The 16,696-nt window shown below is 38.2% G+C and overlaps 1 protein-coding gene across 3 annotated transcripts; it reads left to right on the top strand.

Moving 5' to 3' along the window:
- The first annotated feature begins 7,992 nt into the window (after positions 1–7,992).
- LOC111381371 (probable ribose-5-phosphate isomerase 3, chloroplastic) lies at positions 7,993–16,494 on the top strand. Of its 3 annotated transcripts, none has more exons than XM_023005149.1 (2): positions 7,993–8,944; positions 16,477–16,494. In XM_023005149.1, exon 1 carries the CDS (start codon positions 8,077–8,079, stop codon positions 8,932–8,934), a length of 858 nt encoding a protein of 285 aa, XP_022860917.1. In that variant the 5' UTR covers positions 7,993–8,076; the 3' UTR covers positions 8,935–8,944; positions 16,477–16,494. The 3 variants fall into 3 exon arrangements, with proteins under 3 accessions (XP_022860917.1, XP_022860915.1, XP_022860916.1); XM_023005147.1 differs by lacking the exon at positions 16,477–16,494 and adding an exon at positions 9,730–9,941; XM_023005148.1 differs by lacking the exon at positions 16,477–16,494 and adding an exon at positions 9,178–9,431.
- The last annotated feature ends 202 nt before the right edge of the window (positions 16,495–16,696 follow it).

The raw sequence follows: 16,696 nt of genomic DNA, 5'->3' as shown, positions 1-16,696 counted from the left end.
GTTCATGTACGAAGGAAACTATGGACCTGTCAGGGTAGTCCAAGATGGGGAAGAAACTCAGATTGTTGCGCAGAGTGAAGAGCCATTTTTAGTGGACGCACTCAATGAAATGTTCAGTCAGATGAGACCAAATATAGTGACCCTAGAAGAGCCAGTAATTGACAAAAGAATAATCAAGGAGTCTTGAATGAGTTCTAAGCAACAAAAGTAAATGACCGATATTCAGGCCTTCAAAGCCAAATTAATGACTTTCAATAAAGAATGCAAAGACAAGATGAAAGAAGAGGTAGTCCTGAAAGCGTTGAAAGATAAATTAGCAGTATTCGAATTGGAACAAAGTATTGGCCGAGAAGTCAACAAGGTGGATTGTTTAGAAGAAGAAGTGCCTACAAGGGAACTGGACGATGAAGTAATGCGGATCTTCAAACCTGGATACGCTCAAGCACAAGACCCTCTGATTAAAATGAACATTGGCAATGAAGGAGAAGATCGTCCAACATTCATCAGCTAGATGCTCGATCAAGATGGCGAACTAAAGTTTTTTCGCCACTTTTGAAGTTGAAAAATCATGACGAATTCGTCTGGAAAGAAGAACATCAAAAGGTTTTTGAAAGTTTGAAGACATATTTATCAAGTCCACCAGTGTTTGTGTCACCAATCCAAGGATGGCCAATGAAAGTGTATGTATTGGCTGAAAAAGAATCAATAGTTGGAATGGTCGAGCAAGAAGACAAATTTGGTGACCAAAGGGTAGGCATTTGGATGTTAACTTTATCAGAATTTGAAATACAATACATACCCCAAAAGGCAGTCAAAAATTAGGCTTTGGCTAATTTTTTAGCCGATCATCCATGTCTTGACACGCTTGAAGAAATTGAATTAGAAATCAATTCATTTAAACTAACACCTTGGGTGTTGTATTTCGATGGGCCGAAAACCTCTAAAGGTGCAGGAGTAGGAGTAGCATTGATAAATCCTTTAGGGATTTGCTACAAATTCGCATTCACTTTGGATAGGATGTGCACCAACAATCAGGCTGAATATGAAACCTTAATCGTGGGCCTAGAACTAATGATAGATATGGGGGTAAAGAATGTAATCATTAGAGGCGATTCTCAATTGGTAATTCACCAATTGATTGGTGATTTTAAATGCCAAAGTGATTCCATCATGAGTCAATATGAAATCGCCCAAGAGTTGTTAGAAGAATTCGACCAAGTAGAACTTCAATGCGTTAATAGGATATATAATGACGTGGCAAATGAGTTGGCCCAAATGGCCTCAGGATACTCAAATGTTTTAAATTGGAAGTCTACTTGTGAGTATGAAACCATATTGCCCGTGATCCAAAGAAGGGTGAGAAGGATTGAACTTCATTGCATACAAAATGGAGATACAATGAATTGGAGGACAGAGATTAAAAGGTTCCTTAAAAAACCTAATAAAGGAAATAGTAGAAAAATGAAGCTGCATTTGCTAAACTATACACTAATAGATGAAGAGTTGTTTAAGAAATGCTCTGATGGTATATTGCTAAAATGTGTAAGTTTGCAAGAAGTCAGGACGATCATGGCTGAAGTTCACGAAGAGATATGTGGAGCTCATCAAACTGGCCAAAGGATGAGATGGTTAATTATTAGGTGTAGATATTTTTGGTCAAAGATGGGAGAATTATGCGTTCAGTATGCAAAGAGTTGTTTAGCATGCCAAAAGCATGGTCCAATACAAAGGGCGTCAGCATGAGAAATGTCACCTATTATTAAACCTTGGCCGTTCAAGGGTTGGGCGTTAGATCTGATAGGGAAGATTTATCCCCCATCGTCCAAGCAACATACTTTTGTTATAGTTGCAACTGATTATTTCACTAAGTGGGTAGAGGCGGTACCTTTAAAGGAGATCACCCAAAAGAATGTCATAGAATTTATCTGTGATCACATCATTTATAGATTTGAAATTCCACAAATTTTGATGGTAGATCACGGAATATCTTTGAATAGGGATCAAGTGAAAAATTCTTGAGCGAGTTTGGGGTTAAATTAATGAACTCCACACCATATTACGCTCAATCCAACGGACAAGCAAAATCTTCTAATAAGATTCTAAAAAATATTACAAGAAAAATGATAGATGAAAATGCCAGAAATTGGCACGAATGTCTGAACAAGGCCTTATAGGCTTATAGGACGTAGCCTCGGTCAAGTACCAAAATTACTCCTTTCTAACTTACTTATAGACAAGAGGCTGTTTTGCCTATAGAAATCAACGTGCAATCGACCAGAGTGTGTTTGCAACATAAGTTAAGTGGTGGTGAGTATACCGAATCACTAGTTCAAAACTTATTGGAGTTGGACGAATTAAAGTTGGACGTCCTAGATAGATTGCAAGTTCAAAAACGAAGAATGGCTAAATTTTATAATAAAAAAGTTATAGCCAAGTCATTCAACCTATGCGAATTGGTTTGGAAAATAGTACTCCCTTTGGATAGCAAAGATCCAAAGTATGGCAAATGGTCGCCCAATTGGAAAGGACCATACAAAGTAAATAATGTGTTGCCCAATGGAGCCTATCATTTGGAAGATTTAGACTGCACCAAGCACATGAAGTTCATTAATGACAAATATTTAAAAAAAATATGTTCATTCCTTATGGGAAAGTGAACAAATAAAAGCGTAATCAAATCGCATTGAACGATCGTAGAGTAAAAAGGGTCAGAGCGAAATACATTCAAATAAATTCCTTTATTATCAAACGTTCATTACAAAGCTGCAAAATATAATATGCTAGATACTCTATAAACTACAATTAAGAACAAACTAATCTCCCGGTCGATCGCTGAGTAAGAGGGTGTACTGGCCTTGATCACCATCCCGATCGCACTGCTGCAAAGGCAACCAGAGAGGCCGAGAAGCACTTTCAGCAAGCGGAAAGGAAGATGAAGCTCCTTCGCATCGCCTTCCTAAATGCATCGCTGCAATGACGAGTAATGAGGCTGAGAAGCACTCTCAGCAAGCAAGGTGGCTTGCAGGCATCCTCAAAAATTATTTTCCATCATCGAACTCCTTGTAAAGAACATGGAGATGATGGGAAGAACTTCGCTGGCTAAAGAATATTTCCTATATCTCCCATACCAAAGGTAACATCAAGAAAGATGGCAAAATGGGCGAATCAAATGATCCATTTCCATGGAAGACGAAGGCTTTGGATCGATTGTCAAAGTGCCAAACAATGGCAGCAAATTGATTTTGAAGAAGAAAATGGAAATGAAAATGACAAGTGTGAAATATAAGTGCATTGATAGAGGCGTGAAAGTGAAGAGACAGAATATGAACGGTCACATTCGTGCCTAGTAACTAGAATCAAATGGCCCAAAGTTTTGGGAAAAGAGGCAGAAATATCAAGAGAAAATGTGCAAATTTTTTTAGCATAAAGCAGTTAAATGCTTGAGCGATTGACGATTAAGAGACAAACATCAATAAATATACAAGAAGCTAAAATAGTTATTCATTAATAATGATGGCTGCTGTTATGATCAAAATTAGCAATGGATATCAGTACAAGGTTACAAAGGGAAAGTCAATACGAAATTACAAAAAGAAAAAGTTAAGGCATTATATGTCTTTATTACAATTCGCCCCATACCAAACGAATTCTTTCCCTGAGTCTCCCCCAGTCCTCGCTCTGCCGAGAAGAAGTGATATTCAATTCAGCCATAACATCATCATCAACTTCCAACTTCTTGTACTGCTCGACCAAAGACTTGGTTCGCTCAATTTCTTGGGAGGCATTGCATTTTTTGGCAGCCATTCTCGCCTTGCAGTCGTCCATCTTTTCTTGAAGCTCCTTCATCTATGCAGCCAAACTGGTCATCAAGGAGTCTTCAATCATGACTTCAGAAGAGATTTCTTTCAATTCGTTCTCAGCTTTGTTGATCTCCAAAAGCAAAGATTCTCTTTCAGATACAGCGCGAAAATATTGAGTACTTTTGGCCTTCAGTTTAACATTTTTGGCCAGCAAGGAGAGGACCTCGGAATGGACAACTTTCAACGTCGCTTTAAAATCAGTAGAAAGATGGAGCGACGGAAGTGTCAGTGCTTGCTCCAATTTCGCATTCCAATGCTCAAGCTTATCCTTATGCTTGGCAGCACTAGCCTTACCGACGTCCATATCCATGAAGGACACATACTCAAATATCGACGGCTTGAGGAATTTCATATTTTCCTCTGAAGAAGTAGAAGGACGACTGGCTGAAGCAGGGCGAGATGTCTTGACTTGCCCCCAGGAAGTGAACAAGTCTTGGATGGAACGCACAATTTTATCAGCATCCTGCAAAGAAAGTTGCCAACATTGAAGGTTTTCACTACACTAAACAAAGTGGAAGTAAAGGTGAAGCAAAGATTACCTCATCAGCAATCTTGGAAGGTGGCATATCCCCAGCCAATCTACCACCTGTGGCTCCATAATTTGTGAGGATTTCCCCTTGTTTAAGCAAGAAGACCTTGCCGCAACGGACAGACTCATGGAAGCATCTGCAGAACTCAAAAAGCAACAAATCAAAAACCAATAGCACAAGCAAAGGTAAAGCATTAAAAAATGAATTACCTTCTGCTTCGACATTTGGGGGGTCAATGCCCTGGGAAGAAGGTGGCTCATCCATTGGTTGTGATAAAGATTTTGGGATTGAAGATTTCTCTTTAAGCGTAGTCTCTTTATCAGCTGGTTTGGACGAAGCAGCCTCAGTAGAGGATGATGGAGCAGGAGCTGCCAACACCAAAGCCTTCAAAGGAGAGGCTGAACTTTTCTGAGAAATCCAAATAAATCATCAGCACATAGAAAAGTTTCAAGTATGGAAAGGTATGTTTGTGAGTAAACCAATTTAATTACCTTTCTCTTGACGAAGAGAGGGGTGTCATCATTATCATCAGCATCATCCTCCAGAATGGGAGATGCTGAGGCTGGCCGTTTGCGGCTTGGGGCACTTTTAGCTGCAGTGGGCTTGGCGGGAAGAGAAGTCGATGGACAAGCAGACTGTTTAGCACGAGCAGGGGAAGAGGGACTCCTAATGGACATAGGAGTGACCAAAACAGGAAAGGTGGAAGAAATGTTTGAGTGGTCTAGTGAATGGAAAGCACGATTGGCATTAGTCGCAAACAATCTGCGTTTCACTGACGGCCAGAGTCGTTCAAAAAGGGGATGGATGGCACGGCTAGGATTGAAGGGGGCTAATGAAAAGTTGCTTGTCAAAAGAATATTGTAAGCATCTATAGCTCCTGCCTCTGCCTTATTAATGGTGTGGAAGCGGTCTATCAAATTTCTTGAATAGCAAGGGGGAACGGGCCAAGTTTGGCTAAAACCAAGTTGGCGAGCAAAAAATTGGGGAGCATATATTTCAACCCCAGCTTTGGCATTGGTCTCAGTTAAAATATTATGGAACAACTCCCTCCCGGTCAAAAATTAAATCCAAACGAACACAGAGGTGTTCGCACTATCCAGAGTGGATGGAGGTTGCACATAATCTGGAGTCAAAAAGGGAGGAAAAGGAAAGAAGGAAGGGATTGAATTCAGAATATAAAAGAATGAAAAAATATCCCTTCTGGACATATTTACAGGAGTCAGGGGATTAATGGCTAGCCCATAGCAGCTAGCAGAAGGACTGGAAAAGGATGGAGCACCAAGCGATGGAAAATAGACTCTCAACCACATTTGAGTGAACCAAAGAGGCCCACTACCAGTAGGAGATGCACCATTCTTCAATTGGGATTGAAGAGAAGCCATGCCTCTATAGAGGGCAGTTAAAAAGAAAGAACATAAATTTAGAGGCCTACCACGCACCAATTTGTGCGCTATGGGTAAATAGCTCATGGAGGGCTTTATGCTTGGCACATACAAAATGTATTTATAAAGCCAAATCTGAAGAAAGGCCACACGCTCAGTATGGGAAGGCTCAGTGCTCGAGTAGTTATGACAGGTTTGCAGACTTGAATAAGACTCGATGAGTTTTCTATCAAATTTTGGGACGACACCAGAAATCAAAATACCACGGAAAATGGTATCGCCCAAAGGTGGCAGATTTACTAGGGCCCCAACATCCCTTAAGGTAATGGATATGGGACCAAGAGGGAAAACAAAAGTATTATACTCAGAACACCAAAAATTTAAAGCGATTGGAAAAAGTGCTGGGTAAAAAATAGGGGGTTGAAGAGAGATTTCTAACAAATCAGAAATCCTAGCACTATAAAAAATTGTCTTAGTAGGACCATGGTCCACAAGGCAAGCATGCCATCTACGAAAAACGACATCAGATTTAGGCCAAGTGCGAATACCTCTTTCGCGAAGCGGCCTCAGCGGCAAAGAGTTTAGAAACGGAGGGTCTTGAGTACAAGGGAACAGTTGACCGACCGCTGCTTGTTCGATGGCCTCGGCGTTGTTGAATGAATGACCTAGATAGAACTCATTGAGTTCGACATTGGCTGGTGCAAGGAAGTTCAGAGTTATATATGGCCGAGTGAGGAGTTTCTGGAAGTTTTCGAAACCGAAGGAGTCACCAGACTGGGATTGTGAAGCAGCCATTAGGAACGAAATAGAGTTTATCGAAGTTTGCTTAAAAAACGTAGCAGAGAAGCAAGAAGATGAACAGTAATATTGCGAGAGAGAAGCGCGAAACAATAAGGCGTAATTTAGTGGTGCAATGAAATGATGTGTATTTGGGGGTTATAAGGGTTTGCAAACGTCGCAGCTTTTCAGATTATGGAAGAAAATAATGATTGAAATTCTTGGGAATTTCAAATGTTGTTGGGAAACACAAAGTGAATATGGCAAAAATTAATAATTGGTATTAATTCTGCCATATTGGGGGTAATTGTTGACACACAAAAAATTCAGCCCAAGGAATGAAGTCCAATTGGAGGATCCCCAAATCAGATAGCTCAAAGAACGGCCCAATCAGGCAATTCAGGATAAAGGCCCAAATAGGGAAGCCCATGAACGCGGTAATACCATCGCCCAAGTTTATAAGTCGCCCAAGATTTAAGCGAATGGATTGCCATGCAGTCGCCCAGAGCTGTGACTCCGTTCTCACCCAAACCTTCGAATCGTCCAGGATCTTAGAAAATATAAGATGTTATGGTTACCCAAAGGTGCGGTTAATGAAGCAGTAGCCCTATCACGTTCCACGATTCAAGGAATTCAATTGAAGATGATTGAACTACAAAAAGTAATGACAGCAATTAGAGAAGGCAGTTCCATGACAAGTTGGCCACTATGAAAAAAGTGGGCAGTTATAAAGCGATCAAACAGTTTTTAAACGGTTGATCACGAAGAGATCATTCAGGGAGTATAAAAGGAAGAAAATACATTGAGTAAAGGATCCCGAATCAAACAGTCTCAAACAGAGAATATGTATCTTTCAATTTTTTAGTTTAGATTTAAACACTTCTTTTCAGTAACTCGTGTGCTTGCGCCCCTTGGAGGCATTCTTTTTTATTTTCTAATTGTAAAGTCATCGTCAATAAAAACACCCCTTTTTGGGATTTTGTCTCAAGAGGCTTGTCCCTTACACAATCGTCTGATCCATTTTTGTTAGTGACTAACCCGCGCGAAACACTATTATTACACGTATTTTTATAAAAATAACGCGGTGCAAGCAATGGCTGAATTTTTACCATTTACAATGAGTCAACTCGCAATGCTTCAACACCAACGAAAAATTCGTACGAGAAATTCGCTGCTCGACCCAGATCCGTGNCCATTTACAATGAGTCAACTCGCAATGCTTCAACACCAACGAAAAATTCGTACGAGAAATTCGCTGCTCGACCCAGATCCGTGGGCGGCCAGCTAACACCCATGATCCTTTAGAACAATTTCTTTTTATCTCGCGATTCACGCCACTGCCACCAACCTCCAATTCCTTGGCTTTCATTTTCACCTTAAAAATGATTCTTAAAGGTGAATCTCAAAGGCAGCCACGTGCCTTATAAATAGAAAACCGATCCAACAAGTCCAACCCCTTTCACTGGAAGATTAGGTAAGAGAGGAGCACACACCAAATTCCACACCAACCTCCCATTTTCGCTTCCCATGGCCACCACCTTATCCCTCCTCTCTCCCACATCACTTTCCTCCGTTAACCACCGCAATGCCACCCGCCGCCTTAATCTAGGTTCTTCATACCTTAATCTGCGGTACCCTTCTAAATTCGTCATCAAAGCCCTGTCCACTCCTCCCTCAGTATTGACCCAAGATGATCTCAAGAAACTTGCTGCTGATAAGGCCGTGGAATACGTTAAGAGCGGTATGGTTCTTGGGTTGGGTACAGGGTCCACTGCCGCCTTCGTGGTGGCCAAGATTGGCGAGTTGATTAAGTCCGGCGAGCTTACGAATATTGTGGGTGTGCCCACCTCGAAGAGGACTCAGGAGCAAGCTGCTAGTCTTAACGTTCCATTGTCAACCCTCGATGCCCACCCTCATCTGGACTTGGCCATTGACGGAGCAGATGAGGTTGACCCAGATCTTGATCTTGTCAAGGGTCGCGGTGGGGCCCTTTTGCGCGAGAAGATGGTCGAGGCCGCCTCGGATAAGTTTGTGGTTGTGGTGGATGAATCGAAGCTGGTGGATGGTCTTGGTGGGTCGGGCCTGGCAATGCCTGTGGAAGTGGTGCAATTCTGTTGGAAGTACAATTTGGTGAGACTGCAGGAGTTATTCAAAGAAGAAGGGTGCGAAGCGAAGCTGAGATTGGATGGTGATGGGAAACCTTATGTGACTGATAACATGAATTACATTGTGGACTTGTATTTCAAGACGCCCATAAAGGATTCGGCTGCTGCCGGGAAGGAAATTGCAGCTTTCGAAGGGGTGGTTGAGCATGGATTGTTCTTGGATATGACTACTGCTGTCATTATTGCTGGCGGAGATGGAGTGAGTATAAAGTCCAAGTGATGAAAAAAAGGTGAGGAAGTGGCTTCTTTGAAAATGGTTGGAATTCAGGAAATTTTGACTGCGTTTCTTTGATGAAATTGTTGTGCATTAATTTTGTTGTAACTTAATAGCATGAGCTGGAAGTATAGATGCAAACAAGTAAAAAGAAAATATTAACTAATTGAAGAAGGACCTACACATCATTTTATGCTTTTAATTGTTTAAGATATATTCCAGCCTACAAGTCCAAGTGATGAAAAAAAGGTGAGGAAGTGGCTTCTTTGAAAATGGTTGGAATTCAGGAAATTTTGACTGCGTTTCTTTGATGAAATTATTGTGCATTAATTTTGTTGTAACTTAATAGCATGAGCTGGAAGTATAGATGCAAATAAGTAAAAAGAAAATATTAACTAATTGAAGAAGGACCTACACATCATTTTATGCTTTTAATTGTTTAAGATATATTCCAGCCTAAAATTAAGTGCATAATGCTTGATTTTGGTTGATTTGTTACCGTATCTATGTATTTACCTTGTTGCTAAGACTAGCTTAATTAGCCACTTTTAAAACTCCAAAGAGTTGGAGTTGTTGATGTTGGAAAATGCAGGATAACTCCCTGTCAAGTATGATGGATGCTAATAATTCTATTGAACCATCAAAAATCCTATAAAGCATATGCCAATTAGTCTACTCAACTTTCAAGATTGGTGCAATGCCAAATTGAGTCTGACAGTCAAGTCAAATTTTTGTCTTAGGTTTGACTTGAACAAAGAAGAGGAATTAATGGATTGCTCTGTATTACTTGTTACCTTGTAGGTTTGGTTTGAGTGCTTCTACAAAAGCAAAAAGAGGTCTTATTCCATGGATAGGCGTGCTGGAAAGGACAAGTATTTTTAATGGCCAACTTATTGCTGAAGTCACCTTGAAACTTGAAACCAGGGTTCTTGTATTTCTTAAGACTTAATTATATATGTTAATCTAAGTTGACTGGTGTGGGGTTGCAAAGTCAACACCTTTGGCTTGAGGCAGCATTCTCTTTTCCCTTATTCTTCGACGTCTAAACTTTTGGGAGTGCGAGCTTGGCTCACTTGTGCCTACGCTAAGGAGAGAAGACCTTCTAGACTCGAAGCTTTACGAGGTTTTTCTATCTGGCAGCATTTACTTCCTAAGTTCATGATCTTGACTTACCTTCCATCGTTTTTCTCAGAAGCATACCTTCTAGCTTCCAAAAGCTACAAGCTTCGGCTTCTAGTTTTGTGCTCACTACTTCCCCATTTGCTTATAGGTGCACTTATGGCAGCACAAACCATCTGTGGTGTGCTCTTATCTTCCGAGCTTTGGCTTCTTCTGCAAGCATGAAAGCTTTTTCCCATTTTTGGCTTCTTCGGCATTTCTGTTGAATGTCTGAACCCATTATCATTTTCCTCAACTTCTTCGGATCATCGTCCAGCATTTGTGTTGAGTTTCTCAGCCCATATCCTATTTGACATCTTTGGAGCGAAGACTGAGTGCATCTGCTTCCTTGATGCAGTGCCGATTGGGAGGTAAAAACACAATTGTAAGAAACTGATTATAGACTCCGCACCCACGAGTTCTGTATTCAAATGATACCCGACTTCCTGTCATAATCTCACTCGACCATCCTGAAGTTCATTTTTTTCTTGCATTATTTGGAAGGTTACTTGTACGTTCTGCAATTTTCCCATTAGCTCAGAAGGTTCTTATGACGTGGCTGATGACTCCATTCATTAGCTTTCTTATATGGTCAACTTCCTATGACTTTAGAGATCTCTCTAACAAGACTTTATAATTTATACGTCTCATAGGATATGAAGGTTCTTGTGACTTGGCTCCATTCACGAGCTTTCTTAGGAACTGGCTTCAGTAACTGTTGTTGTGATGTCACTTTGTTTCATTGGTTTTTTACTGAAGTGGTATCTGTTATTCTGGCCTATCTCTTGTCGAATGATGGGCTTAAAGAATTTTCGAAAGGGTGGCTTTTATGTTGTCTTGTTGCTATGGAAGATAACTCGATAATTTTTATGATTGAAATTGTTGGGCAACTCTCCCTAAATGTCACTCATGTTGGATGCTTAAAATTTTTCATATTGGGTTGGTTGTTTCTGTTTTTCCTTAAAAAGATCCCACAAAAGAGATGTACTTTAGTCTACTCGGCCACTAGCAATGAGTGGGGTAGCTGATCGACTTTGACGGCCAAGTCAAATTCCTATTTTAGGTTTGAAGTTAAAATTAAGAGTAATACAACTAGAGGGGTGGTTGATTGACTTTGAAGACCAAGTCAAATTCCTATTTTGGGTTTGAAATTTGAATGAAGTGCAATACAATTAGATTGTTTTGTATTAGTTGTTACCTTGGAGGAATGGCTTGAGACTTTCTATAGAAGGGAATATTGAACTGATGTCTTTAATAGGTGTCATGAAAGAACAAGTGCCTTTTATTGGTCAAGGTACGGCTTGTAACTTGAAGCCAGGCGCCTCCTTATCATCGGGATATCCTCGTGTTAATATGAGTTGAATTGTATAGTTCTCAAATTCAACTTCTGTTAAATGGCTGCTTTTCTCCTAAACTTGCTGCCTTGGTATCTTCTAGGTTCACTTGATTAACCATTTATGGAATGTTGATCCTTGAGTTGGCATTTAGCTTCATATACCTTGAGCTTACTACAACTTGCTGCTTTTATTGTTGTGTTGATTTGATGGGCTCAATTTATCTCATCATTTTCTTGGATATAGCAGTAGTGTGTTCTGTAGGCTGAACTATTCAACGGTACTGTAGGGTTATTGAGTGATTTTCTTCCTTGATCAACCCTGTGCCTCGGCTGCATCATCTTCTTCAAAAACTAACTCAACTTTATGTTTGTTCGGCCTAATGCGGTGAAATATTTGTGCATCAGGGAAGATTTGAGTATGGCAATAGAGCCGTTGAGAGAAGGATATGTTGTAATGTGGAAGAGAGGACATATTTTTTAGGGAGAATTGCAGCAACGGTCCCAAACCTTTTTAATTTTTGCAGACTTTTCCCGAACCTTCATTTTGTGCCACACACAATTCCAAACCTTTTAAAAATATGCACCTGAGGTCTAAATGGATGGAAAACATCCATTTACCGTTAGTTGACCGGATTAGTCAAAATTAAATCAATTTTGACCAAACTAGAAAGGGCAAAATAGTATATATACATTTTTTTATAATAATAAGCAATGGAGTGTACTGAACATTCATAATGTAATGACTCGTGCCCAAGTCGTTACATTAGGCTTACTTTTCACTTTGGGAATGCTCGAAACCATTTTACCCATCACGTATTTCTATCATGTACTCAAGATTTAAACTCATAATATCTTCCTTATGAGAAATTTAAGTTGAATCTTGAGCGAACAGTAGGTAAATCAACCTTTAGATCTTAGATGAGGATGTGTCCCCTTTTCTAGGTCTAGAAGGTATAGAGGCCGGATCGTTATACTTAATATTTCAGAGTAGCATAACATTATTAAACTAATCAAGTAAAATGATGTCAATTTTCAACTTCTTCAATGTCGATATTTATGATTTGGGTTAATTACCGAACAATTGAATTGAACTCATCTATTTTGACGAGAGATGACATTCTTAATGCTAGATTTGAGTTCTTGATGAATCTTGAACTACTACAAGACATTTAGTAGGAGCGAACAAATGACATACTAACGAAAATTACAATATCAATAAATACATTGGTTTAATGAAAAAAATGTTTATTCAATTGATAATTGACTTGTTACAAATTGATCGCAAGATTATGACAATAATGAAATAAACAAGAACAAAATAAGAATACTAAGATTTATGTTGAATTCATGACGGGAAAAACTACAAGCAAATGAGGAGAAATCCACTTTAATCAATAGTAATTGTGTTTACAACAAGATCTCAATACTCTCAATTGTGATCTAAAGCTCTCAAAATATTGTATGAACGTTATGGAAATAATCTAAGTCATAACTATACACATAAAACCCTAGAAATCGAGTTGTAGATAGATAAAAGTCCAAAATGCGAAAATGAGTTTGGATTGGATAACCTTATCGTTTGGCGACAGGCAGACAATAGGGGGGGTGACAACCTCGCCACTCGAGTGTCAGGCGAGCGATAAGGAAAAGTGTGGGGACCAACTTGCAACAATTTGATAGTTGACATTTAATTGTACTCATCTATTTTGACGAGAGATGACATTCTTAATGCTAGATTTGAGTTCTTGATGAATCTTGAACTACTACAAGACATTTAGTAGGAGCGAACAAATGACATACTAACGAAAATTACAATATCAATAAATACATTGGTTTAATGAAAAAAATGTTTATTCAATTGATAATTGACTTGTTACAAATTGATCGCAAGATTATGACAATAATGAAATAAACAAGAACAAAATAAGAATACTAAGATTTATGTTGAATTCATGACGGGAAAAACTACAAGCAAATGAGGAGAAATCCACTTTAATCAATAGTAATTGTGTTTACAACAAGATCTCAATACTCTCAATTGTGATCTAAAGCTCTCAAAATATTGTATGAACGTTATGGAAATAATCTAAGTCATAACTATACACATAAAACCTTAGAAATCGAGTTGTAGATAGATAAAAGTCCAAAATGCGAAAATGAGTTTGGATTGGATAACCTTATCGCTTGGCGACAGGCAGACAATAGGGGGGTGACAACCTCGCCACTCGAGTGTCAGGCGAGCGATAAGGAAAAGTGTGGGGACCAACTTGCAACAATTTGATAGTTGACTCTAACTATAAAACAAAGATCAAATATGCAAAAGGTTCGATTCGATGCAATTGGAGCTAAAGTAACGGAATATAGCTGAACTATTCCTACAAATTAATTTCTAGCCGAAAAAATTATACTTCAAATTTCTAGTCTGAATTTGAGACCCATTTTTCGAATATCAAACGATCAAATTGGAGAAATTTTAGTACTAGGAGAAATGTATTCCTTTGAGCTATCATTCCAAAACACTTTGAATCACCTCCATCGAATCGAATATTGGAAGAGAAAGTTATATCCAAAATATCTAAAACTGTTTAGGGACAAATCACACGAACCTACGAGTGCATGGGGGCAATTCATGGCGTGCGTGTGACACTCTATTTTCACCAACCCAAGAGCCATTTGGCTTAATGGCATGCGCGGTAGTTATGCCGGTGTGCACAGAGCTATTGTTGCAGACGAATCAACGGATTTCTTTTTCTATTCAAATTCAACTTGGCAAGGATTTTACGAGATTTTTGACCTAAACTCAACCCATATATATACCTGAATGTCTCCTAAATAAATAGTCCCCTCTTTTACACAATACATACACCTCAAATACATAAATTCTCTCAACATTCATCCATCCATACCATGAAAAATCAAGTGCTATTTGTTGAAGAACTGTGAAGAAGTATTCCTACAAATTAATTTCTAGCCGAAAAAATTATACTTCAAATTTCTAGTCTGAATTTGAGACCCATTTTTCGAATATCAAACGATCAAATTGGAGAAATTGTACTACTAGGAGAAATGTATTCCTTTGAGCTATCATTCCAAAACACTTTGAATCACCTCCATCGAATCGAATATTGGAAGAGAAAGTTATATCCAAAATATCTAAAACTGTTTAGGGACAAATCACGCGAACCTACGAGTGCATGGGGGCAATTCATGGCGTGCGTGTGACACTCTATTTTCACCAACCCAAGAGCCATTTGGCTTAATGGCATGCGCGGTAGTTATGCCGGTGTGCACAGAGCTATTGTTGCAGACGAATCAACGGATTTCTTTTTCTATTCAAATTCAACTTGGCAAGGATTTTACGAGATTTTTGACCTAAACTCAACCCATATATATACCTGAATGTCTCCTAAATAAATAGTCCCCTCTTTTACACAATACATACACCTCAAATACATAAATTCTCTCAACATTCATCCATCCATACCATGAAAAATCAAGTGCTATTTGTTGAAGAACTGTGAAGAATTTATAGGGCTTTGCAAGAATTTAATCAATGGAAGCTTCTACCTAGATTTTTGGGAAAAAATTTGAAGGCTAAATCAAGATTCATCAAGAACTTCGCGAAGAAAGTCAAGAAGTTCAAGAGCCTTCTTCTTTTATACAATTTTATTGATTTTCGGGTGGTATTCTCAAACAATGATTATTTCTTGTAATTTTGCCATGCTAGGCTAACTTCCTAGATGCTAAGGTGTAGATGCACCTTTGTTATGTTGTTTTGGTATTAATTAATTATTTTGACGTCTACGTTTGTTTGTCGATTGGATGTTTATTATTATTTTTACCGTACTCTTCAATTAATTAGCTACTAATTGAGATGATATATTGGAATTTGTTGTTATCAAGAAAAGTAATAGGTTTTTAGCTGGAATAATAAACATTGTAAAGTCCGATAGGGGATGAAAATATACATCTATGCTTTACATGATTTTTATAGGTGTTCTAGAGCTTTAAATGAGTTTGCCATGTTCGCATTCTTCATCGAGTGATAGAAAGGGCCATATGATGGAAATAGATTTGATAGCTATCGAAAAAGGTTTTCAATTAATCTTGGAACATTAATCAACAACTATATACACATATTTGTGAAAATGGTTAATTGTATTGAAAATGGATTAACAAGGGGGATTCAAAGTCTAAGCATTGTTCTCACATATTTGATTAAAAAAAAAAAAAAAATCTCATTTGATTTAACTTTAGAAATAGATAGTTTAATTCATAGATTAGAATAAATGTACCTAAACTTGTTTGCTATTCGATTAATTTTTTTTTTACTAATTTTAACTCATTAAGCTTAGTCCTCGTGGGTTGAACACTCTAATCATCATTTTATAGTTGGCAACGGGGCGGAGCCTCGACCCTTGCTACGCTGGGCATTTTTCCGCCTTGTTCCCACCCTGTTACCCATTTAAGGCAGGACGGGACAATTGTCCCGTTTACGTACCCGTTTATTTTTTTATATATAGTTTTTTATAATTAATGTTATTGCCCCCATTCATTCAAGTGATGTAATGATATAGTTATTAAAATTTTTAATTAATTAATTAATTTTTTAAAGTTAAATTATTCGAATATATTAGGTAAACTAAGGTTTTTATTGTTTATTATATTCCTTAAATAATCTTAGTTGCTATATTATATTAGAATTAATAAAATTTTGTAGAATTTTTCCATTTAAAGTATTGAATTCTTAAAAAATAATTAAACTGGACGGGACGGGATGGAATGGGGCCCTCGTTACCCGTACTCGTCTTGGGGCAGAATTTCTCGCGCCCGTACTCGACCCAATTACCCGATTAAGCAGGTAATAAATGTCCACGGGTATCGAATTTGACGAGTATTTTTGCCATCCATACATCGTTTTATTACTTGATTGCAATATTGTATACTTGCGGGATTTTAAATTGTCAAGTTTTTTGTGTTGTCATTGGGGACTATAGTATTTAATTAGATTTAATTAATTCTAGCTTTAATTTGAATTTTCCTTTCTCTTTCAGGATTTTGTATGCAAAGTTCGAAGCCCGAAGATTTTGATCAATTTGACCTGGAGATCGAACCAACATTCTGCTCCCGTTTGGCCTCACTAAATTTCATTTCATTTTTCTTTCTCCTATTTTTAACCATACAATTTTCTATAAAATAATATTATACGTAAATCGAAAACTTTTCAATATTTTTCAACCACTTATTTTTCAAAAAAAAAAAAAAACTATTTCA

The sequence above is a fragment of the Olea europaea genome, unplaced genomic scaffold (assembly GCF_002742605.1).
Source record: "Olea europaea var. sylvestris unplaced genomic scaffold, O_europaea_v1 scaffold2299, whole genome shotgun sequence".
Classification (NCBI taxonomy): domain Eukaryota; kingdom Viridiplantae; phylum Streptophyta; class Magnoliopsida; order Lamiales; family Oleaceae; genus Olea; species Olea europaea.
The sequence above is the reverse complement of the archived record's forward strand: the minus strand, read 5'-3'. Positions and strand labels throughout refer to the sequence as shown.

Coding starts and splice junctions, on each gene's coding strand:
- LOC111381371 (XM_023005149.1), top strand. CDS start 8,077: ATGGCCACCACCTTATCCCTCCTCTCTCCCACATCACTTTCCTCCGTT.